This window comes from Callorhinus ursinus, unplaced genomic scaffold, assembly GCF_003265705.2.
Source record: "Callorhinus ursinus isolate GAN/ISIS: 27379988/994484 unplaced genomic scaffold, GSC_fseal_2.0 scaffold7, whole genome shotgun sequence".
Taxonomy (NCBI): Eukaryota; Metazoa; Chordata; class Mammalia; order Carnivora; family Otariidae; genus Callorhinus; species Callorhinus ursinus.
The window spans coordinates 23,638,496-23,665,752 of NW_027397069.1; the positions used below are offsets into that span (position 1 = coordinate 23,638,496).

A 27,257-nucleotide genomic window follows, 5' to 3' on the forward strand; every position below is an offset into this window, starting at 1 on the left:
ATGCAAGGTCAGTTTTTAAACAAGAGCCCAAAGGCACCACTGAGAGTAGTAAGATTATATCCATCAGCTAGGAGAGAGAACTGGGAGAAGCTAAGAAGGAGTTAACTACACTATAGAGAATCTTCCTAGGATCAGGGCAGCTAAGTAAGCCACGAGGAGATGTAAGTCTATTAGGAGGTATCATTATGACTCGCCTGTCCAAAATATTTTCCCTGCCTCCACTTCCTTCGTATTTAAAATTAGGCAAGTAAACATTTTTTAGTTCCAGACACTGTGCTAAGCATAGGAAGTAAAAGGATAAATAAGCTTGAGTCCTAGTCCTTAAAGAGTTCATAATCTAGTTAAAGAGAAAGAGGAGAAAACTAAATAAGATGTTTTAACTCATATCCTACAGGTAGGGACCAAGAGGCAACTATCTCTGCCTAGGGCATCAGTGAGAAGCTGGTTTTTGAGCAACGAAGAAAGTCATTCCAGGCAAAAGGAACATCACTAACAAAGTCACAGGGCTTTGAAAGAGCATGGTGTATTGGAAAATGTTAAGTAGGTAACCTAATAGTGAACATTCTGAAACGTTTGTTACTGAATGCAGAAAGCATTCTACAGAGGTTGTTTTAGTCTTTTCTTAGCAGCATTGATGATCACACTAGCTAATTATCACTTTTGAAGGCAAAGCCAAAGATGAAGTACTGAAGTGATAAGCGATAAATGTTAACGGTTAAGAAACAAGCATGCTACAAAGCACTGATGACTAAACGTGGAGTAATAACAAGCACTGTACAATGGATTTAGAGGAGGAAGAGGTCGCTGTCAATTTCATTGGTCAGGGAAGATTTCATGGAAATGGCAGAGTTTCACTGAATCATTAAAAAAAATTGAGAGCTGACTGAATATATCAGGGGCTGTGCTGGAGCAGGAGCTTCAAAACTATAGTTACTAAGGGACAGATAATCAGATACTTGCAAAAAATAAAGCAAGATTGCTATAAGAGGCAAGCATAGGCTGACGTGAGAAAACCTCAGAGTGACTCTTGGTTTAGAGCAGGGAGGTCAGGGATGGCTTTCCAAAGGTGAGGCTGTATGCACTGAATTATGATGGATGAATAGGATTTCATCTAGTGAAAGGGAAGAAAAAATTTTCTGCAATAGCCCCATTTAGTGTGAGAACACACCTCTTCCAAGGAACATGGAATAGCTCGAGATAGCTGAAGCAAAGGCTGAAAGGCAGTGAAAGAACTTTCTAAGGCAAATAGGTAGGGGTTTGATTACGAAAGGCCTTTTATAGAATGTTGGAAGAATTTGACTTTTATCCTGAAGACGATGTGGGAGTTGATGAAGATTGTAAGCAGGGAAGTGACATGATTACATCCAAGTTTCACAATGACTGCTATTAAAGTCAATGATGATAAACGCAACCGAAGATGAACAGATAATGGGGGCAGCATAAGAGGCAGAGAGATTAAAAGGCTGTTGCTATTGCTTAGGAAAAATCAAAGAAGACTCAAACATACAGTAGTAGTGGTATTAGGAGAGAATGGGTAAGGTTTGAGCAGCCAGAGAAAGAAGTGGAGGCGTTCCTCAGGGAAATGATGTAGATAAATGTTTGGAGAAGTGGAGGGTGAGCAAATCAGTTTACCTGGGGTATACAATATTTGGTAGAACAACGATGATTAGCTCTGGAAGGCTGGAGCAGAGGGCCAGTTAAGGAACAGTTGGTGATGAAGTTGAAAACTCAGCCTGAGACAAGTCTATTAAATAAACAGGCTAAACAATTAGGATTTTGCTTTTCCCATAGCAACATTAAAATATCACTTTTATTGTTGTAAAATATACATAAAATATACTATTTTTAACCATTTTAAGTGTACAATTCAATGGCATTAACCATGCAACCATCAACACTGTTCATCTCCAGAAACTTTTCAACATCCCAAATAAAACTCTTTCCCCATGCTCCCCTGCTCTCCCACCACTGGCACCCAAGCATTCTACTTTCTGCCTCTTAAAGAGTTTGGCTACCCTACGTACCTCATAAGTGGAATCATATGGTATTTGTCCTCTTGCTTCTAACTTATTTCACTTAGCTAAATCACTTTAATCAACACCCTGGCTAATCAACACACTGAATTCTAATTTCATTCTACTCTACGTGCTATATTTTAAAACAAACGTCTAGCTTTTCTTACTTGACAATCTTTCGCACTTACTGCTTAAGGACACTTCAATCTAGCAAATTATAAACTCAGAGTTCTTAAGGACAATTTCGTCTACCACTGCCTACCACGAGAGCTTTTTATTGGTCTACTTACTCTAAATGTCTTTATGTTGCTAATTATTTTCATTTCATTATAGTTTACAGGCACTAGACCTTTTGCAAAATCCCACCTAGTACCTTAACCATAGTAAATAATAGCAAATAAAACACAGGCATGATTCAAACTTCCCCAGGAGAACGGAAGTTTATTTAGGACCTGATATGAAGGCTCTTTTGATACTATTTAATTTCCGATCTGTGGTTGAATCGGCTCTAAATGAAGAGAATTAAAAACACACTGTCCTTATCTTTAGCTGGGGAAAACTCCGAAGTTTCAGATGCTTGAAAACTATTTCAGAACCGTCAAGGTTATCTCACCTTTCTTTGGGGGCATCCCTAGATCATTACCTCTCTGCGATCGAATCCACTAATTTTGGACAAGACACTAATCCTCTGAAGTCTCAGAGAGTTAGATTACACCAGCCTGTGCTTCCCAATCTTGTCCACACCACAGAGCACAAAATATGGTACTGCAGGACACTGAGATAAACGGAGGAGGCAGTACAGCACACCTGGAACCCACGGGCCGCCGTGCGTCCTCGCACAACGTGTAGACGCTCTCAAGGAGCGCTCCAGTCCGGAGGTTCGTTCCAACTGATGCGCCATGGCCGTCTATTACATAGGACGAAGTGGGACTCCCACTGTTTCTGGAGTCAGCGGCCTTTGCCTTCTTGTAAAAAAAGGAAAAATTTATTCCGTACGCTGGCCAAGTCGTAAAAAAGCACAAAGGCCACGAACCACGCAAACAAGCAAAAAATTGAAGTACCGCACTCGACCAGCGCGCTTTCCGCTGGTCTTACGTCTCTTCCCAGCAGGCTCTGGGAGTTACCGCGAGACTTCATCAATTCTCGCGAGATTTATCGGCAGCCATCTTATTGGGGGTGCTAGGAGCCGGGAAGACCCCCCGAATCGTTCCCATTGAGCTGCCCTTCGTCTTCGCTTTTTTCACTTTTGCCTCTTCTGCGTTGCCGACACCACGTTATCCCGAGGCTGAGTGAAAGCCCGGATCTAGGCGTGTGTCGCCCTCCCGGTCCAAGAAGATTTGCTCGAGTGGAGGGAAGGGGGGAGGGCCCGGGCAAACCGTTGCTGCCTCAGCCGGCGTCCGGGGACGGGGAGCTCTTGGCACCCCGTGGATTCCCGGCCTGCGACGGTACCCGCGGAGCTGTTCGCCGATCGGGGCTCGCGGGAACCTGCCACCGGCGCCTCCCACCGCGGCCCACGCGGGCGGCGCGCGGAGGAGGGGGCGGGGGCAGCGGCGGCTGTAGCGGCCGCGACCTGGGCGGGCGGAGGAGTGTGACGGGCCTCGGGGCCGCTGTGGATGGTTTCTAAAATGATCATTGAAAACTTCGAGGCACTCAAGTCCTGGCTCAGCAAGACTCTCGAGCCCATGTGAGTATCCGGGGGCTATCTCCTTGCAGGGATGGAAGTGGGAGATAGGCGGGCACAGTTCCCGAAGTGCCTGTGATGGAGGCCGAAGCGGTGAACAGAGATCCCAGGGTTTTGTGTTTTTTCTTTTTCCACCCTCGCTTCCAGGTTCAGGAGACTCCAGAGAGCTTGAGCTGACCTTTATCTTACCGCCGAGTTGGTCCTTGAACTGATACCTTCTTCTCTCGTTTTCCCGTTATATGTAGACCGACTCGAACCTACACACACATTTGACGAGGGCCACCAAATCGGTTTCTTTTATTTTAGTGAATCCGAGCCTTACCTCTTGCCCAGACTATTTTTACCTTGTTTCTTTAAATGAAGTGAATGGCCCGTATTAGGGATTAGGGCAGTTCTAATGTAAGCCACTCACGTTTTACCTAAATACAGTCCCCGAAAGAAAGGCCACGTTTCCCATGTGCTATCTGGCTCACCCGCACCTCTCTTAACTGATTGAAGATGTAACAGGTGCCAAGGTGCCCAGTAAGATTCCCTTTTCCTACTTACACGTTTGTTAGCTCGGAGAGGAGGAAGAAAATGTTATTTATCCATATGGGATATTTGGCAGTTTTAAGTGGGATGCTGTAGATGGACTGTGGGGAGGGGGTGTTCAGAGTGCTGGAATGTTTTATACTGGAAAAAATAGTGTTTTAAGGATTTATCTTTTAATACATACAAAATATATTGTGGGCCAGGTGCTATATCAAAGTTAGTTGATATACAGTAAACAATGAAAAAGGTTAAATCCACTCATCTAATAAGTTTATTGAGTGCCTGCTGTATATTGTGGGAGGCTTTGGTGACAGCTTTTAAATTCCAAAGTTGAGAACACAGTAATAAATGAGTTTTAAAGAAGTAAGATAACTTCAGATTAAAATAGAAGTGGTGGTTGTAATAATAGAGGGTCATATAAATGATTAGAAGGCCTCTCACAGGAGGTAGCATTTGAGCAACACTTGGGGAGAACGAACCATCTGGGTCACAGTCTGGAGAAAGACTGTTCCTTGCAGAAGGAACAGCAAGTGCAAAGGCCCTGTGGCAGATACGATTACAGTGTGTTCCAGGAAGAGAAGGAAGGTAACTGGCTGCAAGGAACATTGTGATGGGGGAGAGAATGGAATAACATGAGGTTGGAGAATTAGGCAGGGGCTGCATTATTATGGTTCTTTGAGGCCATGGTCAAGAGCTAGGATCTTATTGAAAATACAGTGAGACCTTAGATAATTTAAAGCAGGCAGGGACTGATTTGATTTTTTAATTCTGCTCGCTTTGTGGAGATTAAGGGGGCAAGAATGAAAGTAGACTATTCTGAAGGGCATTGTAGGCAGAAATGTGGGTCGTTTATATTATAGTGATAGTGGAGACAGAACGAAATATGTCTTATAAGTAGATCTGATAGAACTTGCTAATGGATTGGATGTGGGAGATGAGGGAAAGGCTCATCAAGGATAATGACTAAGAAGTTAGCCTGAACAGCTGGATGGATGATGATAGAGAAGGCTGGGAGAGAACAGGTTGAAGGGAGGTGGAAAGGTAATTGGTGTTTGTTACACATCCAAGTTAGATATTTAAGAGGTGGTTGGGTTGAGTCTAGAACTTGGGCAGGACTAGAGAGTCACACAGAGAGTATTTGAAACCATGGAATTGTGGGAGATTTCCTAGTAAGAATGTGTTGCTAGGTAAGAAAGGAGAGTCCACATCTGAGGTAGAAGACTGAGATTTATGTTACTAACGAAAAATATATGGCAAGAGAGGCGAGTTGTCAACTTGATGGGATGCTGCAGAGTGGATGAAAAAGGTGGAGTCAGATGAGTGGTCCTTAAGTTTGGAAAGGTAGAAGTCATTGGTGACCTTAGCAAAATAGTTTTATTGAAGTGAGGTGGTCCAGATAGAAACCTTATTTCAGTGGATGGAGAAGAGAGCGTGCAACAGTGGCTGTAGAGATTTAGAGGACGAACTCCGGAGTCAGAATGGCTGGCTTTAAATATTGCCTCTGCCACTTACCAGCTGTATAATATTGGGTAAATTACTTAACTCAGTGCCTCCCGTTTCCTCATCTGTATGGGGAAATAATAAACATGTATTAAGAATCTTTAGACACTGCCTGGTTTGTAATTAGCACTCAATAAATATTAGGTGAACAGAAAACGTAAAAAAAAAGTTTTGAGTTTAAATAGCACTCCTTCTAAAAAATATTTTTTTGAGTTATAGTTAACAACGTTATATTAGCTGCAGTTACACAAGGTAGTGGTTTAACATTTCTATTTTATGCTATAACCTAAAAGAAGATTACTTACAGTTATGTAGTATGTATGCTTGTGACTTTTATTCAGTTTTAATAAAGCATGTTTCAGATATCATAGCCTACTTAGATGACTGTAGCACTGCAGTCATTACTGTTAGGATAAATAAGGCTGCTAGTACAGCCTAGACAGTGGTAGGAATTGGGATTGGTCCTTTCATAATGTATATTGCTGTGGTAAAATTGAGACTTTATTCAAGTTCCTGTCCCTTTCATTGCATTTCAGGTGAGTTCTCGATGACTTAAAGCTGATTCCAATTGTTTAAGACTTGTGGTTTCTAACCTTGGTTTTGTGAAGCTTTAAGATGTGTTTGTTATCTAAAGGGATTTTTTGCTTTACTTTAAAAGTATAATTGCTAAATAGCACCTATTTGAAGGAGAAACATTTGAAGGACCAAGGGTAGGATATAACTCAAAACTTGTATGGAACTTTCTAGCTACTTGTGCTAGTAAAGTATCTCATGGTTTGGGACTTCCCCTGCATTTTGAATATGTTAATTCAGCAAACATAGAGTACTTAATCTGTACTGAGCAGTGTGTTAGATATTGGGAATATTGGGAAACAAGCTGCAATAACTATCTTCATATTGTTTACCATTTAGCAGGGAAGACAGATGTTGAACAAGTAATTTTAAGACCTTTGAGTATTATGAAGTCCAGAATGCTGTCAAAATGTATGTTTGGAAGGTCAGGAAAGGCTTTTGCTGGTATAACATTTGATCTTAACTTAAAAGGATGAGTAGCAGTTTGCTAGGACAAAAGGGTGGGAGAGCTGTGAAAGCATTCTAGGTTTTGAAGAACAGATTGTATGAAAGCCCTAAAATGAAAGAAAAAAAATATCTTGGGGAAAATGAAATTTTTGAAAAAAGAGCAAAGGGAGGAATAGCAGTGGATAGCTCCAGAGAGAGGAGCTGGATCATTCAAGACTTTGTTGAGTCATGTTAAGGATTTTGGATGTTAATTGAAGGATAGTGGGAAGCCAGTGAAGGGTTTTAGGGCAGGAGAGTTTTCAGATTGACATAAAAACAAACAAAAACCCAGCCTGGTTGCAGTGTTTTGGCATGAAATGAAAGTCGGTAAATCTGCTTGTTATTTGATTATAAGGTCTGTCGATGTGTCAGGGCTCTTGAGTTTTGTGGGGTTTTTTCCCCATAAATTATTGAAAATGTAGGTGTTAAAATTGGCATCTTGAAATACTTAAGATTGAAATTTTGTTCTCTCAAACATTTGCTTAGTCATACTTGCTGTAATAAAATGAAATTAGATGTTGGTCTTTTCTTTAACATTCTCTTTGCTAATGTGAAGTCCTGGAAAAACAATTTTAAGCTTTTTTTTTTTTGGATGTTCACTTTTTCTGTTTTTGTTTTCTAAACAGAAAAGGTTTTCTGCTGTATTTTGAAACTTTTTATGAGTTTACACATCACTAAATGTGGTAACTTAGTAAAATCATGGACTATTTTAGCTGGAGGGAAACCTCAAAATCAAATTTGAAAAAACTCCTTAATTTTTCAGAAAATGGAGAGGCAGATAGACTTAATGATGTGCCCAGATTTTGTGAGGTTAGTAGTAAAGAACAGAATGCATAGTTTTGTGCTCCTGCTGCTATGTAGTGGTGTGGCGGTAACGTGTAGTGGAAAGAAGCCAAGTTTTGTAACCGTACAAACTAATGTTCACATCTAATTCCTGCCACTTATTAACTGAGTAATCTAGGCAAATGAACCTCCCCTTTCCTTATTGGTATAATAGGGGGAGTTATACTTAATTACTTTTTTTTAAAGATTTTATTTTATTATTTGACAGAGAGAGAGTGAGAGAGGGAACACAAGCAGGGGGAGTGGAAGAGGGAGAAGCAGGCTTCCCGCCAAGCAGGGAGCCTGATGCGGGGCTCGATCCCAGGAACCCGGGATCATGACCTGAGCTGAAGGCAGACGACGCTTAACGACTGAGCCACCCAGGCGCCCCTGTACTTAATTACTTTTGTAGTTGAAAGATTTGAGACACTTTTTTTTAAAAAGATTTTTAAATTAATTCATTTAGAGAGCCACGCCCCAAGAGAGAGTGTGCAGGGTGTGGGGAGGGAGAGGGAGAAAGAGAATCTTAAGCCGACTCCCTGCCGAGCTTGGAACCCTGCAGGCTCATCTCACAACCCTGGGATCATGACCTGAGCCACCAAGAGTTGGATGCTTCACTGACTGAGCCACCCAGGGGCCCCTGAGTCACATTTTTAGGAGCCTAGCCCTTCCCTCTGTCCTTAAATACTGCTTGACTAAACATAAATAGGTTACATTACTTGCTACTGTTAACTCTTATCACTACCACTGCTGCTGCCACTACCACCTGCATTTGTATGCATTGTTGAAAGTTTTGTATTACTTCCAGTTCTGAGAGTTGGATTGTTACCTCCGGTTTGCAAGTGATGACACTGAGGCACAAATTTAAGGTACTTGTCTAGAGTCACACAGCTAGCCATAGCATGTGACTAAACAGTAATTTAAACTTCTACTTTTTTGCCTCTAGAGCCATGTTCTTAATTTACTACCACACAATATAGTGTATTCTGCCCTGTTACTGTATGCACTTTTTTACTATTACGTTTTCATAATACTAGCTGCAGTTATAAAGGAATAAAGTTCGAAAGCATCATGGTTATCAGTGCTTTACAGTTTAAGAAAGAAACTTTTTCAGAGTTTTTGTAGTCTCTTTCTCCCTTCACCCACACTTGTTAACTATACCTTTCTCACCACAGTAAAATTATTTTTGTTCCTGTTTTACAGGAAGAATTGAAAGGTGATCTTTTCACTGCTGAACTTTATTCCTGTTTCCCTTCTTTGATCTTTCTCTTTTTACAGACTCCTTTTGGCATAAAAAGTCAATTTTCTAGTCCTTAAGGAAGAAAAACTCAGCAACAATAGCAGCAAAAACAAAACAAAAAGTAAAATCATACTTTTCTTCCAGTCATTTTCATGCTAGCTTTTCTTTTCACTAGTAAATCTAGAAATAGTAGTCAGTCTTTAATTTTTCACTCCTTTGTCCCCAACCATTTAGTTCTTAATCCTTTGTCATATAGTTTCTTTTTCCTTATACACAAACAAAATTGCTTACCTCAGTGTTACCAATGAATTTATTAAATGTAGAGGTTTTATATAAATTTTATATTTATCCTATATGTATAACATAAAGCAGTGTTGATGCTGCCTTTTTTTTTAACTTCTTATATCTTGAATCCCTAATACTTTGCTTCCTTTCTTCTCAAATCAGCTCTGTCCTTTTTAGTTCTTTTTCTTGCCTTTTAATTATGTTTTTTCAAATTCTGTTTCCATGCCTTTTTTTCCTCTCAGCTATTTCTACTCCTGTCATCTCATTCACATTCGTTCCCATGGATAGTTTCCATTATAATCTGTTCCAGTGGTTCTTAAAAACTGTGTGTGTGTGTGTGTGTGTGTGTGTGTGTGTGTGTGTGTGTGTGTTGGAGTCTTTGAAAGTTTGATTAAAGACTTCCTTCCTTAGAATATTGCATATATATAAGTTTGCATTGAATTTCAGAGTTTTTTCAAGAGAACCTCTAGTCTCTACATTATTTTTCACGTATGTATGTTTAGACTTAATCTCTCTTCAAAGCCTTAAGCTCTTATTCCAGTTGCTAGCTGTGTTTCTACCTGGTTCTCCCACATGAACTTCAAACTACATTTCTGAAAATAAATGTTCTCTGAATTTACTAATTTGCATTTCATTTCCTCAAATTTTCCAGGCTTGAAATTTTAGCTTTTCCTCCCTTCATCCTTTCCCCCTTCAGTTAATCATTGAGTTCTATCTCTTTCTTTTAATAATTCTTACTAATGACATTGCTCAGTAGGGGCCTCACATTCCTTATCAAACCCTTGCAGTTTTTTTTCTCCCTTCTAGTTCCATCCTGGATGCCCAGCCTTGTTTATATCCTTTGATTTGACCAAAATCTTCAGCACTCCTAAATAAATTGCATACATTTTGACTTAGCTTTCAAAATGTATAATCTGTTTATCTTTCTAGTTTTATCTTCCCACTTTTTTTGTGAGTCTTAATTTCAGCAAAGCTGAACTTTTTTCTGTATCCCATTGTTTATCCTGTCCCCTTTCGCATCTTTCAGAGGGTAACATTCGTTGAGGGCTGCTTATATTGTAATCATTGTGTGTTCATTGAGTGTGAGCTAGAGTCTGCTATTTCCATTTTAAATATGAGGAAATTGAGTCATAGGCAGATTAAGTAATGTGGTTCATTCATAGCTAGTAAATAATGGAGAAAGGATTCAAAACAAGACATTTTGATTTCAGAGCTTTGTTGTGCGCTATAATATACTGCCTTTCTCCATTTCCTTTATATATGTTGAAATCAAAGGTCAAGGATGATTCCAGTTCTTCCAGAGTATTATTTATGATCCATCCATCTGGAAGGAGTGACATGATTCTTCTCTCATAGCACTAGTTTGCATCAGTTATGACATTCATCACTTGCATACTTGTTTAGTAATTAATTCTCATTTATTTTGTCTTCATTATTAGAATCTCAGGTCCTTGAAAGTGGACTCCAAATCCTAGATTTAACTATCTTCCTGTTGTATACAGCACCCAGCACATGCCTTGTGTGTAGTATATCAAATGCAGTGGTTGAAATTTCTAGTCTGTGTAACCATAACCTAAGCAGAGAGAAGTGTAAACTCTAAAATCTACCATACTGTAATGAGAATTTTATTTCAGAGCAGCAGATATGTGAGCAATTTGAAAAGTCACTAATCTCTGGGTCTGTTTCTCTTTATTTTTACTTCATAGCACCTTCAGATTATGTAAAGCTTAAGTGACTTTTTTTTTAGGGGGGAAAGGACACTGAAAAATATTAATAACATTTACTCAAAGTATTTTTGAATTCTGTTATGTGCAAGCTGCTGGCCTCCTTGGAGCTGCCCAGAAAAGAATGCCAAATGATAATTCTAGTCTGATGAATTTTACAGCTGGTAGAAGAGTTTTTCTGTAATTAATTATTGGTTAAAATATTTTTCATTACCTTCTTCATCCCTTTAACTTTTGTTGAGTTGACTCATTACCACATTTCACTGCTGCAACCTTATTTGACTTTTTCATCTGAGTGCTGAGTAGTTAAAATGGATTTAGCATTTTCTATATGTTTTAGCATATCCTTGTCTTTGGCTTATAATAGTTCCCAAATAATTTTGTATGCATATAAATCAAAAGAGATACTATTATGAGCAAAACAGAAAGTAAGGTATTCCAGTGTTTGGTGTCTACACATCAAGAATGACTAATTCAAGCTTGAGCTAAAAAGCTTCTAGGAATATTTTTTTCTTCCTCCTGCTTCCTTAGTCCCAGAGGATAGAGAATGAGAGAAATGAGTGGATGGTATAATCCCTTCCTACCAAACTTAGTCACTCACTTACTCCCACTACCTCATTTCTGTGGAAAAATCCTTTTCAATCTACAAGTAGTAACTTCTCAAACAGGTGAAAGTTTATTTTTAACTTGGGGTCATATTTAGTATTGTGTGTTTGTGTGAAATAATGGAATTTGCTTGAGATCTGTTAGTGATTCTTCCTGAGATATTTTTACCGACACACAAGCAAATACGTTTATGTATTCTTTCTCCTTTTTACATAATTGGTATCATACTTGGATGTCCACATAATACATAAAAGTGTTGCCTTTTTTATTAAGGTTACATAGTATTTTAATTTACTGGATATACCATAATTTAACCATCTGTATCGATGAATGGGACAAAAAGTACTATAGTGTATATATTTACCACATGACACACTCGTGTATACCCATCACTTTGATTCTGCTGTTAATATTTTAGTGTACTTGCCCCTACCCTTTGATGTATTTTAAAGTAAATTGCAGATGTTAGTGAACTTACCCCTAAGTATTTATGCCTATCATTAGAGTTCAGTATTTATAGTTTTTTAAAAAAAAGTTTGATATAATCTGTATACAGTAGTGTACACAGATCTTAAAGTGTATCCTTTGATGAGTTGACAAATGTGTACATCTTTGTAAATCAATTCCCTGTCAAAATAAAGAACATTCCCATCATTCTGGAAAGTTTCCTCATTCCCCTTCCTGTGCTACCATTTACCCATAGAAATAAGCACTGTTCTGATTTTTTCCCAGTGTATATTAGCTTTGCCGGTTATGGAACTTTATATAAATGAAATTTTAGAATAGGTGCTCTTTTGAGCAGGACTTCTTTTTACTTCTGAAAATGTTCTTTTTTTAAATTTTTTTTAAGATTTTATTTATTTATTTGACAGAGACACAGCGAGAGAGAGAGCACAAGCAGGGGGAGTGGGAGAGGGAGAAGCAGGCTTCCCGCTGAGCAGGGAGCCCAATGCGGGGCTCGATTCCGGAACATGATCATGGGATCATGACCTGAGCCGAAGGCAGACGCTTAACGACTGAGCCACCCAGGAGCCCCTCTGAAAATGTGCTTGAGATTTATCCATATTGTTACATATATCTGTAGTTTGGTCCTTTTTACTGCTGAGTAGTATTCCATTGTCAAATGCATGCTATGTAGTTTTAATAATGTCAGTGCTATTTTTTTTTTTTTTAGTATCGACTAGTTAACACAATTTTTCTTTTTCTTTTTAATTGAAAATAGTACGTACTTGTTTTAATAAAAACTCAAATAGTATAGAAATATAAACTAAAAGTGAGTCTTCCTAACCCCCTTCTTGATCCCCATATGTAAATACAGAATTGTATATTTATAAAAATAAACATACATGTACTATGTTTATGTAGGTATATGCAGTTGACCCTTAAATATCACTGGTTTAAATTGCACGGGTCCACTTATACATGAATGTTTTACCGTACTGTGAATGTATTTTCCTAATAACTTAATATTTTCTTTTACCTAGCTTTATTGTAAAAATATAATATATAATTATATATAACATACAAAATGTGTGTTAATTGACTGTTTATATTGTTGGTAAGGCTTCTGGTCAACAGTAGGCTAGTAGAGTTTAAGATTTGGGGGAGTCAGAAGTTATACACAGATTTTTGATTATGTGGGAGTTGTCACCCTTAACCCTTGCACTGCTCCAGGGTCAACTGTAATTTTTTTTAACATAGGATCATGTTGTTCATATGTTACTGTAACTGATACGGGTAACAGACACTGTACATATCCTCCCATACCGTTCTTTGGTTTCCTGTTCTTCCCAGTGGCTCCGTAGTATTACATTATGTGAATATACTATATATATTTCTACTTTGTAGAAAAAAAATTAGCTTATTAAAGTATTAAATACCTGCACATAGTTACAAGAAAGAAAACTTGCCAGAAGACTTTGAAATGAAAAGTTAAAGTCCTTCACACTTCTTACCCTAGCACTTTTAATATTAATATGTAGTCTTTATACCTTTAAAATGGCTGATTCCAGTTTTGAGTAGCTCTACCATAGTTTACTAAATCATATTTTTACTTGTAATTTAGTTCATTTCCTAGGGTTTTTTTTTTTTTTACTTTATAAATAACTGCAGTGAACATCTTGCCATATGTAGTTTCTTTTTCTCTAACTTTTCCTTCTTTCCTTTCTTTCCCTCCCTCTCATTCTCCCTCCATATCTCTCCCTCCCCTTTCCTTCTCTTTTTTGCTTCTCCTCCCCTTCCCACCCCCCTCCCAGTTCTCATTAGAGAGGAATTACTTTCCAGATGTCAGCTAATACTGTTGTTGGAGGCCTTTTTAACATTAAAAGATGTGTGTTTTGAAAGCTCAGCCAGGTGTGCTTTTGGTGGTGGTTGTTTATTTATTTATTTATTTTTAAAGATTTTATTTATTTATTCATGAGAGACAGAGAAGCAGAGGGAGAAGCAGGTTCCCTGCTGAGCAGGGAGCCCGATGCGGGACTCGATCCCCCTGGGATCATGACCTGAGCCGAAGGCAACGCTCAACCATCTGAGCCACCCAGGCCCCCTGGTGGTGATTGTTTAATAAATCCGGTAGTTCAGATAAACTTGTTTTTTGAAGTCATGTACTGCGTTGTGGCAAGTAATTTCTCTAGTGTTCTTGTCTGAGAGCCATTTAAAAAGTGACAAGGAGAGAGAGTATGTCAGTATAAATTCTGGTCTGTTTTTGACTTTATAACTTTCTGCATCCTGCTGTTCTGACACTCCCTGATGCTTTGCCCACATTCTCCAATTATTAATTTTCCATTGCTTACTGGCAATTTAAAAGTTATGAAAAAGCATTTCTACAAGTTTAAGATTTATACAAATCTTAAAGTTACCAAAAGTGAAAAATACTTGAATGATTACAGATTCTACATATTATAAGCATTAAAATACGCTGTTCAGCAGATCATTTGTTGCTCTTTGTAATATAGTTTTTTTAATTGAATAAATTTGCTGAGTAACACTGTATAAGTTTAAGGTGTAAAGTGTGTCACTTTAATTCATTTATGTATCTTAATATGATTGTCGATATAGTGATATTTATCACATAATTATAGTACAATATTATTGTCAGTGTCTGTAATACAGTGAATTAGGTCTCCAAGGCCTCTTTCCTACTCATTACAAGTTGCACCCTTAAACACCATGACACCTGTCTCCCTCCCCCCCATCCCTGGTAGCCACCATTTTACTCTCTCTTTCACAGATTTAAGTTTTTTTATTTTTTATTTATTTTTTTAAAAGATTTTATTTATTTGAGACAGAGAGAATGAGAGAGAGAGAGAGAGCACATGAGAGGGGGGAGGGGCAGAGGGAGAAGCAGACACCCCGCCGAGCAGGGAGCCCGATGCGGGACTTGATCCCGGGACTCCAGGATCATGACCTGAGCCGAAGGCAGTCGCTCAACCAACTGAGCCACCCAGGTGCCCCAGATTTAAGTTTTTTTAGATTTCACATGTAAGTGATTCATACAGTACTTATCCTTCTCTGTCTGATTTATCTTGCTTAGCATAATGTGCCGAAGGTCCTTCTTTTTTTTCACAAAAGGAAAGGTATCTTCCTTTCTTGTGGCTGAATAATATTCCATTGTATTTATGTACCACATCTTTTTTATCCATTTATGTGTTGATGGGCATTTGGGTTGTTTTTAGATCTTGCTGTTGTGAATAATGCTGTGATAAAAATGGAAATTCATATATCTCATTAAAATCTTGTTTTCATTTCCTTTGGGTACATACCCAGAAGTGGAATTGTTCACTGAATGATAGATCTTTTAAAAATTTTGGGGGAACCTCCATGTTATTTTTTTTTAGTGGCTGGGCCACTTTTTGTTCCCGCCAACAATGTATGAGGGTTCTCTCTTCACTACATCCTCACCAGCATCTGTTGTTTCTTGTCTTGATGGTAGCTATTCTAACAGGTGTGAGGCAGTATCTCTTTGTTGTTTTGATTTGCATTTCCCTGATGATTCACGATACTTAACATCTTTTCATGTGTCTCTTGACCATTTTGATGTTCTCTGGGGAAGTGGCTATTTAGTTCTCATTTTTTAAATTGGAATGTTTCCTTTTGTTTGTTTTTGAGTTGATGGAGTTTTTATATCCTTTGGATATTAACCCCTTCCAGTTTATGGTTTACAAAAATCTCCCTTTCTGCGGGTTGTCTTTCATTTTGTTGATGGATTTGTTTGCTCTACAGAAGCCTTTAGTTTGGTGTAGTCCCACTTGTTTTTGCTTTTATTGCTTTTGCTTTTGCTTTTGGTGTCGTGTCCGCTTCAAAAACTCATTGCCAGTACCTATGTCAAGGAGTTTACCACCAGTTTTCTTTAAGACCTTTGTTTCAGGTCTCTTAAGTTTGAGTCTTTAATCTATTTTGAGTTAGTTTTTGTATATGGTGTAAGATTTTGGTCCAGTTTTAGTTTTTTGCATATGACTTTCCAAATTTCCCAACATTTATTGAAGAGACTATAGACTGCTTTCCCCATTGTAAATTCTTTGTTATAAATTAATTGACCATGTTTACATGGGTTTATTTTTGGGCTCTGTTCTGTTTTATTGATCTATGTTTTTATGCCAATACCACACTTTTAATTACCTTGTAATATAGTTTGAAATCAGGGAGTATGGTGCCTCTGGCTTTGTTCTTTTATAAGATTGCTTTGACTATTCAGGGTCTTTCATGGTTCCATACAAGTTTTAGAATTGTTTGTTCTATTTATCTGAAAAATACTATTGGAATTTTGATCAGGATTGCACTGAATCTTTAGATTGCTTTGAGCAATGATGGACAATTTCACAATATTAATTCCTCCGCTCCATAAACATGGGATATTTTTCCGTTTGTTTCTTTGATTTCTTTCACAGTCTTGTAGTTTTTGTTGTACAGATCTTTCACTTGCTTAAATTTATTCCTAGGTATTTTCTTATTTTCGGTGGTATTGTGAAAGGGATAGTTTTCTTTATTTTTCAGTGTTTCATCATTAGCATAAAGAAATGCAACTGACTTCTGTATGTTGATTTTGTATTTTGCAACTTTACTGCAATCATTGATTAATTCCAAAAGCTTTTTGGTTGAATCTTTGGTTTTTTTTTTTTTTTTAAATAAAATCATGTCATTGGGAAATAGTTTTACATCTTATTTTCCAATTTGGATGCCTCTTATTCTTTTGACTAGCCTGATTGCTCTAGCAAGGACTTCCAGTTCTATAGTGAATAGGAGAGATGAGAGTGGGCATCATTGTCTTATTCCTGATCTTAGAAGAAAAGCTTTCAGTTTTTCTCCATTGCGTATAATGTGAGCTGTGAGTTTGTCCTATATGATAGCCTTTATTGTGTTGCGGTTATGGCTCTGGTCTGTCAGTTAAGGTTTTTTATTATGAAGGGATGTTGTATATTGTCAAATGTTTTTTCTACATCTGTTGAGATCGTGTGATTTTCATCTTTCATTTTATTGATATGATGTCTTACATTTGTTGATTTGCATATTTTGAACCATTCTTCCATCCCAGGGATAAATCCCATTTGGTTGTGATGTATACTCCCTTTAATGTGTTCTTGCATTTGGTTTGCTAATATTTTGTTGGGTATTTTTGCATATGTATTCATTAGGGATATTGGTCTGTAGTTTTTTTGTGGTATCCTTATCTGGTTTTGGTGTCAGGGTAATGCTAGCCTCATAAAAGAAGTCAGGAAGTGTTTACTCCTCGTTATTTTGGAAGACTATGAGGATGATTGGGGTTAATTCTTTAGATGCATCATAGACTTCTCCACTGAAGCCGTCTAGTCCTGGCATTTTCTTGTTTTGGGAGATTTTGATTACCCATTCAATCTCTTTACTAATTATTGGTCTGTTCAGATTTTCTGTTTCTTCTTGATTCAGTTTTGGTAGGCTGTGTGTTTCTAGGGATGTATACATTTCATCTAGTTTATATAATTTGTTGGCATATAATTATTTATAGTACCTGAAGAGTTTATGTATTTCTGTAATAGCTATTGTATTGTAATGCCTTCTTTTTCATTTTTTTTTTAAGATTTTATTTATTCATGAGAGATGGGGGTGGGCAAAGGCAGAGGGAGAAGCAGCAGGGAGCCCGTTGCAGAACTTGATCTCAGGACCCTGGATCAGGACCTGAGCCGAAGGCGGACCCTTAACCAACTGAGCCACCCAGGCACCCTTCTTTTTCATTTCTGATTTTATTTTTTGTTTTTTTTTTTGGAGCGTTCACTTCTTTTCCTCTTAGTCTAGCTAAAGGTTTATCAGTTTTATTTATCTTTTCAAAGAACCAGCTCTTAGTTTTGTTAATCCTTTCTGATGTTTATCTGGTATTTATTTCATGTATTTCTACTCTAATCATTATTATTTTCTTCTAACTTTGGGCTTAATTTATTCTTTTCTTTGTTCCTTGAGTTGTAAAGTTAAGTTGTTTATATGAGATATTTCTAATTTTTTAATATATGCACTTACTGCTATAAATTTTCCTCAGAACTGCTTTTGCTGCATCCCACAATATTTGATATGTTGTGTTTATTTCAAGATAATTTTTTATTCCCCATTTGGTTTCTTCTTTGACCCAGTGGTTTGGAAGTACATTGCTTAGTTTCCACGTATTTGTAGATTTTCTTACTTTCCTCTTGTTGATTTCTAGTTTCTACCGGTGTGGTTAGGGAAGATAGTTGGTATGATTTCTGTCTTCCTAAATTTGCCGAGATTTGTTTTGTGGCCTATCTTGTGCTCTGTCTTGGAGACTGTTCCATGTGCAGTTGAGAAGAATGTTTATTTTGCTCCTGTTGGATGGAATGTTCTATATAGGTCTGTTAAGACCATTTGTTCTGAAATGTGGTTCAATTCCAATGTTCCCTTGTTGATTTTCTGCCTTGATAATCTGTCCATAACAGATAGTGGGGTATGGAAATCCCCTACATTTACTTATTGTATTGCTGTTTGTTTTTCCTTTAAGATCTTTTTTAGTTGCTTAATATATTTCATTGCTCAGGATTTGGGAGTGTGTATATTTAACATTGCTATATCTTCTTAATGTATTGACTCTTTTATTATATAATGACATTCTTTGACTCTTGTTACCTTTTTTGGCTTGAAGTCTATTTGTCTAATGTAATTATGGCTCTGCCCACCTTTTTGTTTTTGTTTGCTTCGAATGAATATCATCTTCTATCATTTCACTTTTGAGCCTGTGTGTGTCATTAGAGTGGAAATCAGTCTCTTGTAGGCAGCATGTAGTTGGGTTCTGTCTTTTTAATCCATCCAGCTATTCTGCTTTGATTGGTGAGTTAGTTCATTTATGTTTAGGATGATTATTGATATGTAAGGATTTACTACTGCTATTTCGTCTTTTTTCTTCTGGTTCTTTTATTTGTTTTTTTTTTTTTCCATTGTTTTTCCTTTTGTTTCTGTCTGTAAGTTGGTTTTCCATGGTGATTTGCTCAGTCTCCCATTTTTTTAGTTTCATGTCTCTGCTGTAGATTTTTGCTTTGTGGTTACCATGAGGTTACATAAAAAAATCTCTTAGACAAGCAGTCCTTTTTCTGCTAATAAAAATTTATCTTCATTTGCCTATAAAGATTCCATCTTTTTAAACTTCCCCTTTTATATTTTTGATGTCATAAGTTGTATCTTTTTTTTTTTAAAGATTTTATTTATTTATTTGAGAGAGAGAATGAGATAGAGAGAGAGAGCATGAGACGGGGGAGGGTCAGAGGGAGAAGCAGACTCCCTGCTGAGCAGGGAGCCCGATGTGGGACTCGATCCCGGGACTCCAGGATCATGACCTGAGCCGAAGGCAGTCGCTTAACCAACTGAGCCACCCAGGCGCCCCATAAGTTATATCTTTTTATATTGTGGTTTCATTATCAAGTTGTAGCTATATTTTTAATAATGTGCTTTTTAAAAATTTCTAATTTTTTTTATGTTAAGTAGGTTCCATGCCCAATGTGAGGCTCGAACTCACAACCCTGAGATCTAGAGTCATATGCTCCACCACCTGAGCCAGCTGGTGCCTCTCTGATACGCTTTTTTAAACCTTTGTGCCATAGTTAAAGAGTTTGATATACTATTCTAAAAAAGAGTTACAGTATTTTAATTCTGAGCATTCTATTTATTACCTTAATCAGAGTTTTCTGTACTTTGGTCTTTTCATTTCAGCTTGAAGAGCTCTTTTTAACTTTTTTTTTTTGGGAAGATATATTTATTTTAGAGAGAAAGGGAGCAAGCAAGCATGGGAGGGAGGGTAAGAGGGAGAGAAAGTCTTAAGCGGATTCCATGCCGAGCATGGAGCCAGATGCAGGGCTCATTTTAACGACCCTGAGATTACCACCTGAGTGAAAACCAAGAGTTGGACACTTAGCCATCTGTGCCACTCAGGCACCCCTTAACATTTCTTATGAGCATGTCTAGTGATAGTGAACTCTCTCAACTTCTGTTTGTCTGGGAAAACCTCTTTTCTCCTTTGTATCTCAAAAATAACTGCTAGTGGCTGGTGGTTTTTATCTTTTGAGGGTTTTGAATAGGTTATTCCATTCTCTCTTGGAGTATAGAGTTTCTGCTGAGAAGTCAGCTGATAGCCTTATGGGAGTACCTTTGTAGGTTACTCTCTTTTTTCCTGGGCTTTAAAATTCTTGTTGACTTTTGACAGTTTTCATATAATGTATCTTGGAGAAGGTCTTTTTGTGTTGGTATAATAAGGTGTTCTGTTAGCTTTGTGGTTTTGTATATCCAGTTCTTTCCTTGGGTTTAGGAAGTTCTCAACTATCATTTAAATATGTTCTGTGCTCCCTTCTCCCACTCTTCTTTTTTAAGATACTTTTATTGTGGGGCTTGAATTCATGACCCTGAGATCAAGAATGTTACGCTTTACTGACTGAGCCAGCCAGGTGCCCTGGGTTTTTTTTACTTTTTAAAAATCTTAGTTCTTTCTCCTCTTCCATCTGAATCATTTCTATATTTCTATCCTTGAGTGTGCTAATTCTCTCTTCCATAGGATCTTCTCCATTTCCAGTGCATTCTAATTCATTCTTCATATATTGAGTTCACCCCAGAATTGTGGGGTTTTTTTTTTTTTTTACAATTTTAATTTCTCCAGTAAAGTACTCCTTTTCTTTGTTAATTTTATCCCTGAGATAATTGAGTTGCTTTTCTGAGTTTTCTAGTAACTCATTGAATTTCTTCATAATAGCTGTTTTATATCCCTTATCAATTAGATCACAGTATTTCATGTCTTTGGGTTCAGTTGCTGGAAAATTGTCATTTTTTATTGTGACACTCTATTACTGTGACTTTTAATGGTGTTTGATAGGAAGTGCTTCGACTTCGCCATTTGAAGTAGTAAACATCTTTCTTATTTTAGGCAAGGTTTTGTTTGCTTTGATTCTTAACAATTCAGCAGGTTTGTAATTAGGAGCCTTCATTTTGTTTCCCAGAAGGTGGCACTATAGTACAAGCTTTTGGTTTCTCTTACCAGAGCTGACTCACGTTAAGGTTGTTCAGCAGGTACATTTAAAAGAAAAAAAAAAGGGGGACCAAAGGGTGGCTGCAGAGCTTGGGGAGAGGTGTATATTTAGCACTTCAGGGTTTTGGTATGCTAGTGGTCTGCGGGGGATCCTCAAGTTGGTGGTGGTGGTGGGGGTACCAGAGGTCCATGGGTGGTCCTCTTACCCCCCAGGGCAGATAGCAGGAGACCCTTTCCTTCAGTTCTCTTTGCCTACTTCCCTTTCCTTCCCCTCTTCCCAGTCACTGTGGTCTCTCTGCAGAGAGAGCAGCTGGTTTTTGTAGCTTTAGCATGCATGGTCAGACAGAGCCCTATTCTGCCTTTACCCACCACCTCCTCTGCTGCAAAGGTTGTGCTGGCTTCCTGCTGGACCAGGCACCACCTTGTCTGCTGTTGCTATAGCCTCTGTGATCCAGTCCACTCACTTCTAGGTGCACAGATGGATAGATCTCTCAGGTGTTCTGCTATCCTGTGCAGAGGTGCTTTTTTCCCTCTTCAGTTATGGATATCTAATTAGTTGTAAATCAGAGAGGAGAGAAAAAGGGAAGGAGTCATGTTGCAATGATGCTGATGTCTGTAATATAGTTTTAAATGTAATAAGTACTTCAAGACCTTTTGGGGGGCATTTTATAAGAGATTGCCAATGTGACTATAGTCATAGGTTTATATTATTTTCATATCTCTAGTACTTTACCTTTTTTTTTTTTTTTAAAGATTTTATTTATTTATTTGACAGAGACAGCGAAGAGGGAACCCAAGCAGAGGGAGTGGGAGAGGGAGAAGCAGGCTTCCCGCGGAACAGGGAGCCCAGTGCGGGGCTTGATCCCAGGACCCTGGGATCATGACCTGAGCCGAAGGCAGACGCTTAACGACCGAACCACTCAGGCGCCCCTTTACTTTACCTTTTATAAAGTTTCATTCTTTATAATAGTGAACGAGGTAGATCCCATTTGAAAACTGTTCATACACTTGCAGTGACCAGTCTCTGAAGTTTTTCATGCACTCTCTCAAATTGGATTCTGTTAAAGTTTGAAGCTTCTGATGACATTAAATAGCCAGAATTGGAAGAACATTTCTGTGAGGAATTAGGACTATTCATTTTGGTTAGGAAGAGGCTTTTGACTCCAGCAGCCTTTGTTGGTTTCAGAGTTAGATTAAATTTTGTTGCCATGCTGAAGTGTTTGGACATTTTGGGGACTAGCTTGTGGTATACTGGGAAAGATAAATTAAATCTGGGTAGTAACTTGATCAGATTTTTTTTTTTTTTTTAAAGGATACTGGGGTGTGTAGATGTTTGATTATATAGCGTTTTTGGAGGCAAAGAAGATTAGTTAGCAGTTTTTTCTTGTAGATTTAAGAGTGAGTTGTGAAATGCCTGAATTTGGACTTCGGCAGGAGATTGAGAAGAAATGGCAATATTCTTGGGACTTGTGTACTGAATATATATGAGGAGGAAAGGCAAGGAGGAAAGACTTGTCAGTATGCTGAGACATTTTATTGACTTTTTTTGTATCTGTGACAGGTCTTGAACTTGTCATAATTGGTTTTGACCTAAACTAAGAGCTGTTTTTTTGTGAGTTTTTGTTGATAATACTCTTGATTTAATGTGCTCTTACATAGTATGATAATTAGTTGATACTTTTCAACACATTGTAGTTGGGTCTGGGGAAAAGGTAGGCATAGTTACCTAGAATCCCTGTAGGGGAAACAGACAAGCATAGCATACCCATAGCAACAATTACAGGACAGACATGCTTACAGATCTTAAGGTCTGGCATTTCAGGAAAAATTTATAGAATGTTTCTACTTAGTTGAATTTTGTTATTTATCTCTTCCAAAGGGTTAAAATTTACTCATGAGTATTCAGAAAGGGGGATTCTGTGGCTCTTGAAAAACAGGTAGGGGGAATTTCTTTTTATTTTCAGGTTACATACTGAATTATTTTAAAGTTCAGTTAGCTAAGTTTTTTTTTTTTCAGACTTCTTGTCTTAGTGCTATTTCTTTTGGATAATTCTGTCTCTTCTTGGTCATGAAAGAAAATGGTTCCTGGCTTCCTCTCTCTCTTAGTAACTGAAAGGATGAAATACCTCGGCTCTGGTTTATAAGTAGGTAAAATGTGAATATGAGTAACTGAAGAGGTAGCCTTTGGAGGCCAGAGTCCTTTCCCAGAGAACTCCAGTCTTCTCTGAATTGGAATATAAAACATGTACTAAATGTGCAGTTTTGCTGTGGGCTGCCATATCAGCATTTCACCTCCAGTCCCACTTTTAAGAGAGAGTTCTGTGACATGATACTATAACTATACCTGTCTGTGCTCAGTTTGCCATTTGGGCTACTGTTATTTGCTGTGAACAGCATAGAGTTTTCCAATCTGAGTTGGTGGGCCTTGTCTTTGAAGATGAGGATTGACTTTGTCTTTGAATCACTTAACAGATACTTTTAAAATGAATTTTAAAACCGTGGTTCTCAAGTGTGATGGGAGGACTCCTGAGCTTTCCTGAGACCTTTCATAGGGTCTGTGAAGTCCTCCCTTTTCTAACTATAGATCTGTATGAGGTCAGATTTCTTTATGCATTTCAACCAAAATAGTATATCCCAACAGATTGAATATAAAAGTAGATATTAAAATTGTTCTGTCGTCTTTTAAGCCAGACATTTAATGGTATTTGCAAAATTGTGACACATTGTCAGTTTTCTCACCAGATTTTTATTCTGTTGTAGAAATATAATTGTTTTTTCATTAAAAAATAGGGTATTTAGTTTCAGGGGAGGCTTTTACTCATGGAACTCTGCCCATCATTGCCCTGCGTAGGGAAATGACCCAAACTGGGGAAGATTCTTGAGTAATTTTCAAGGACCAATATGATGCAGGAGGAGAGGAAAGCAGTCCCCTTTCCCTGGATTCACTAGCTATCAGAATGATGTAAACCTGGAGCTGCTCAGGGCTGTTTTTGTTGCCATGTGGAGAGGGCCTGCTTAAAATGAAATGAGTTCAAGGGAAAGCAGAATGGAAAGAGGGTCCTGGTGATATCATTTGAACTCCTGAATCCAGCTGTGCCTAAAGTTAGCCTTACACCCTTAGAGTCTCCATTTATTAAATTCCTCCTTTTGAATGCCACCCCCCCAAGGGCTTCTTATGTTAAATTGTAGGTTTGTTATTTATTTGATTTGTTATTTTAAACTAAATAATTTAATTTTTTTCAGTTTTGCTAATATGGTAAATATTGGTAGATGTAGCCCTTTTAAATAAAAACTCTTTGGAGTTCTCTATAGTTTTTAACATGTAAATTGATCTTGAGACCAAAATGTTTGAGGACTACTGTTCTCAAGGAAAGAAGGCATTGCTGCTATTTCTTGGGTAATACAGGGAATGAGAGAACTGACTGAATAGTTTTCAGTGTTGTAATTACATGTAATTACATGTAGTGGTTAAGTTTGCAGTGGTAAGAAGTGATTTGTATTACGCTCATGGATGGATCATGTTTAGATATGAAGTGGGTATGATAATTCTTAATGAATAACTTTTGCTGTAGCTAATTACTACATACAAATAATCCATTTTTGCTTCCTTATTTGAATTGAATGAAACTGTATAGTAAACAATGGCAATTGAATTTTTCAGTGTATGTATTATATTTGTTGTAATGGGATTTGGAGTTTTAAAAGAGTAATCCTAAGTACAGAATAATAGAACTATGACTTTGATGCAAATTAGATATTTTTCTTGAATATAAAGTGAAAATTTGGAAGGAACAGATGTGGGTGTATATCCGTGTTCTAAAGTTACTGAGTTAACATATTTAAATTTAATTTTTAATTTCCACTGCCACCTCCAGCTACACCTTCTCAAGATTACCAAAAATGGAAGCTTGGGTTAAATTCCTTCAGTTATCTTCCACTGAATTTCTAAAGCCTCCAAGAAACTTGAGCAAAGCAAAACAAACTTCTTTTTGAAAGAATGTACTGGAAGGCTAGCTTTTCTTGTTTTCCTTGTCATTACTATTTTGAAAGTCCTAAATTGAAAAGTAAAAACTAATATGAAGAGTGTGTTAGGAAGATTAATTTACAATCTTTATATCTAAGAGTGATTTGATTCATGTCAGTTCTTTTGGGAGGTTTTATTTTATTATTAACATTTGATTTTCTGCATTGCTTTGGCTTCTCCAACTTTTTTAGCATATGTACTTCCCTCCTCAGATACTTTTGGAAAAGAATGACCTTCTTAGATGGTTACCCCTACTAATGTTTTTCATTATTATTACTATATCCTTAACACAAATTCAGAGATTGTTAAAATTTTACTTTTATGCCTTTAAAATCATTGGTTTGAATGACTTCATGGTGATCTGGACATTTAATTTGTTAAAGCTCATTGAGCATTTGATTTTAAATCTTTAAAGAGGTGAGAGATTAGATATCCAGCTGTTCATGAATACTCTGTTTTCTCCAACTCACTGGACTCCTGTGTCTCATGTATAAGTAGGTGTCCAGTTCAGACCTTTTTTGTTGGGCTCCCTCGGCCTGGGCTGTCCTTTTTCCAGATAGCCCAAAGCTTGCTTGTACTCCATTTTGATCCCTGTTTAAATTCTGATCCCTGTTTAAATGGTTACTTCATCAGGATTCTTCCTTGATGATTTCATCTAATATATATTCATTCATTTTTTTCTCCTCTTTCTTGTTCTTTCCTCTTTCCTTCTCTTCATTCCTTTTACTCTGTATTTTATCTTCATGCTTTACATTATTTTTCCTCAGAGCACTTGTCTACATGTCAATATGTTGTGTGTATCTATGTACGTATTGTGTCTCCTCCACTGGAGCTTCAACAGCCCCAGTGTAAATTCTGTGAGGACAAGGACTGAATTTTTTTTCGAAGTTGCATCATCAGGATCTAGAACAGTGCCTTACATAGTAGGTGCTTGTTAAATATTTTTGAAAGATGAATGTGATATTTGGAAGATAATCAACTTATTTTATTCTAAGTACTTCATGAAGATGAAAAAGAAAGGGTCCTTGATAAAAGTGAGCTGTTGATCTAGTGAGATAGATTTGTATATATTCTCTCTTTCTCTGTATTCTCTCTTAGGTACTGTGTTAGGCCCAGAGGCTACACATGTGTGTAAGAACTTCTGTTTTTGGGTTTTGGTATGTTTTTGATAAAACTCTCTTATATAGCACGTATTTTATCTGTAGTGCCAGGTCACTTAAATTTTTTTATTGCTAATAGTTACAAAATAATTGAAAAGAATACTATATTATCTTATATTTCATATATTTGGCACAGTATTCCACAAACAAAATTAAACCTAAGGATTATACTCTTTCAGGTTTGTGAGGGATTTACTATTCAATCCAGTGCTTATCTGCCAGGGGCTGTTCAGCCTGTGCTTGAAACCATTCTAATGATGGAAAATGCACTTTTCTTTCAGGCAGTTTATTCTGCCTTTGGGAGGCCTCTGATTATTAAAAAAGTTCATCTCTATTTTAAGCCAAAATCTGTTCCTTCCACTTATTGGTTCTAATTATATCCCGTGGAGGATGTCTTGAATAAGTGTAATCTTTCTTGTGATAGCCCTTCAATTATTTGAAAACCTACCAAGTTCTCTCTGACATTTCAATTTTCCAGGCTGAGAATCCCTTGTAAGCTCTCTGATACTGATATCCATTTACCATTCTGGTCATTTTCCAGGAATCTGTTTGAGTTTGCTTATGTATTTGTAAAAGGTGACACCTTGAAGTGAAAGCAGTGGCTCTCCCTACGACTTGGGAACTGCTGCGCTGTTTCCTCTCTAGTACTGTTTTCTTATTGCATCTTTATGATTTAAGTTTTCCCCCAACCATTTCACACTTTATCTCATTTGACATACTAAAATACTTAGTTGCTTCTCCTCCACCCCGCCTTTCACAAATGCTGTTGGCAAGTCGTGTCTCATGCCGGCCTTATTTTGTAGTTTGTTTTGCCCACCCAACCCTCTCAATCCCCCAACACACACACACACACACACACACACACACACACACACACACGTAATTGGAGTTGGAGCACTCTGTGGTTAGTTTGATGCTTTATTGGCAGATTCTGTACTTACTGGATTGAGAAGTCTTTATGGAACATAGAATCAGTGGGAATTCAGCCTGTTTGCTTAGATACGGATGAAGTCTGTCACTCAGTGTTCTTTGTACTTAAACATTTTCAAAATCTGTCCCCTTTCTTTCTCTGATCTGAAAGATTTCAGTCCCACTTTTCTTTAACTGTTTCTAGAATGCTAGTAAC

The 27,257-nt window shown here is 37.5% G+C and overlaps 1 protein-coding gene across 16 annotated transcripts in view; it reads left to right on the forward strand.

Annotated features, from left to right (window-relative positions):
• The first annotated feature begins 3,058 nt into the window (after positions 1 to 3,058).
• Positions 3,059 to 27,257, forward strand: part of RBM26 (RNA binding motif protein 26) — an 84,766-nt gene continuing 60,567 nt past the window's right edge. For 8 of the 16 annotated variants that reach the window (XM_025874702.2, XM_025874705.2, XM_025874703.2 and 5 more), the window contains exon 1: positions 3,062 to 3,699. In XM_025874702.2, the coding sequence (XP_025730487.1) occupies positions 3,629 to 3,699 (71 nt within the window). In that variant the 5' untranslated portion in view covers positions 3,062 to 3,628. Of the gene's footprint in view, positions 3,700 to 27,257 lie in introns of all 16 variants that reach the window. The other 8 variants (XM_025874707.2, XM_025874711.2, XM_025874709.2 and 5 more) reach the window with 5 other exon arrangements.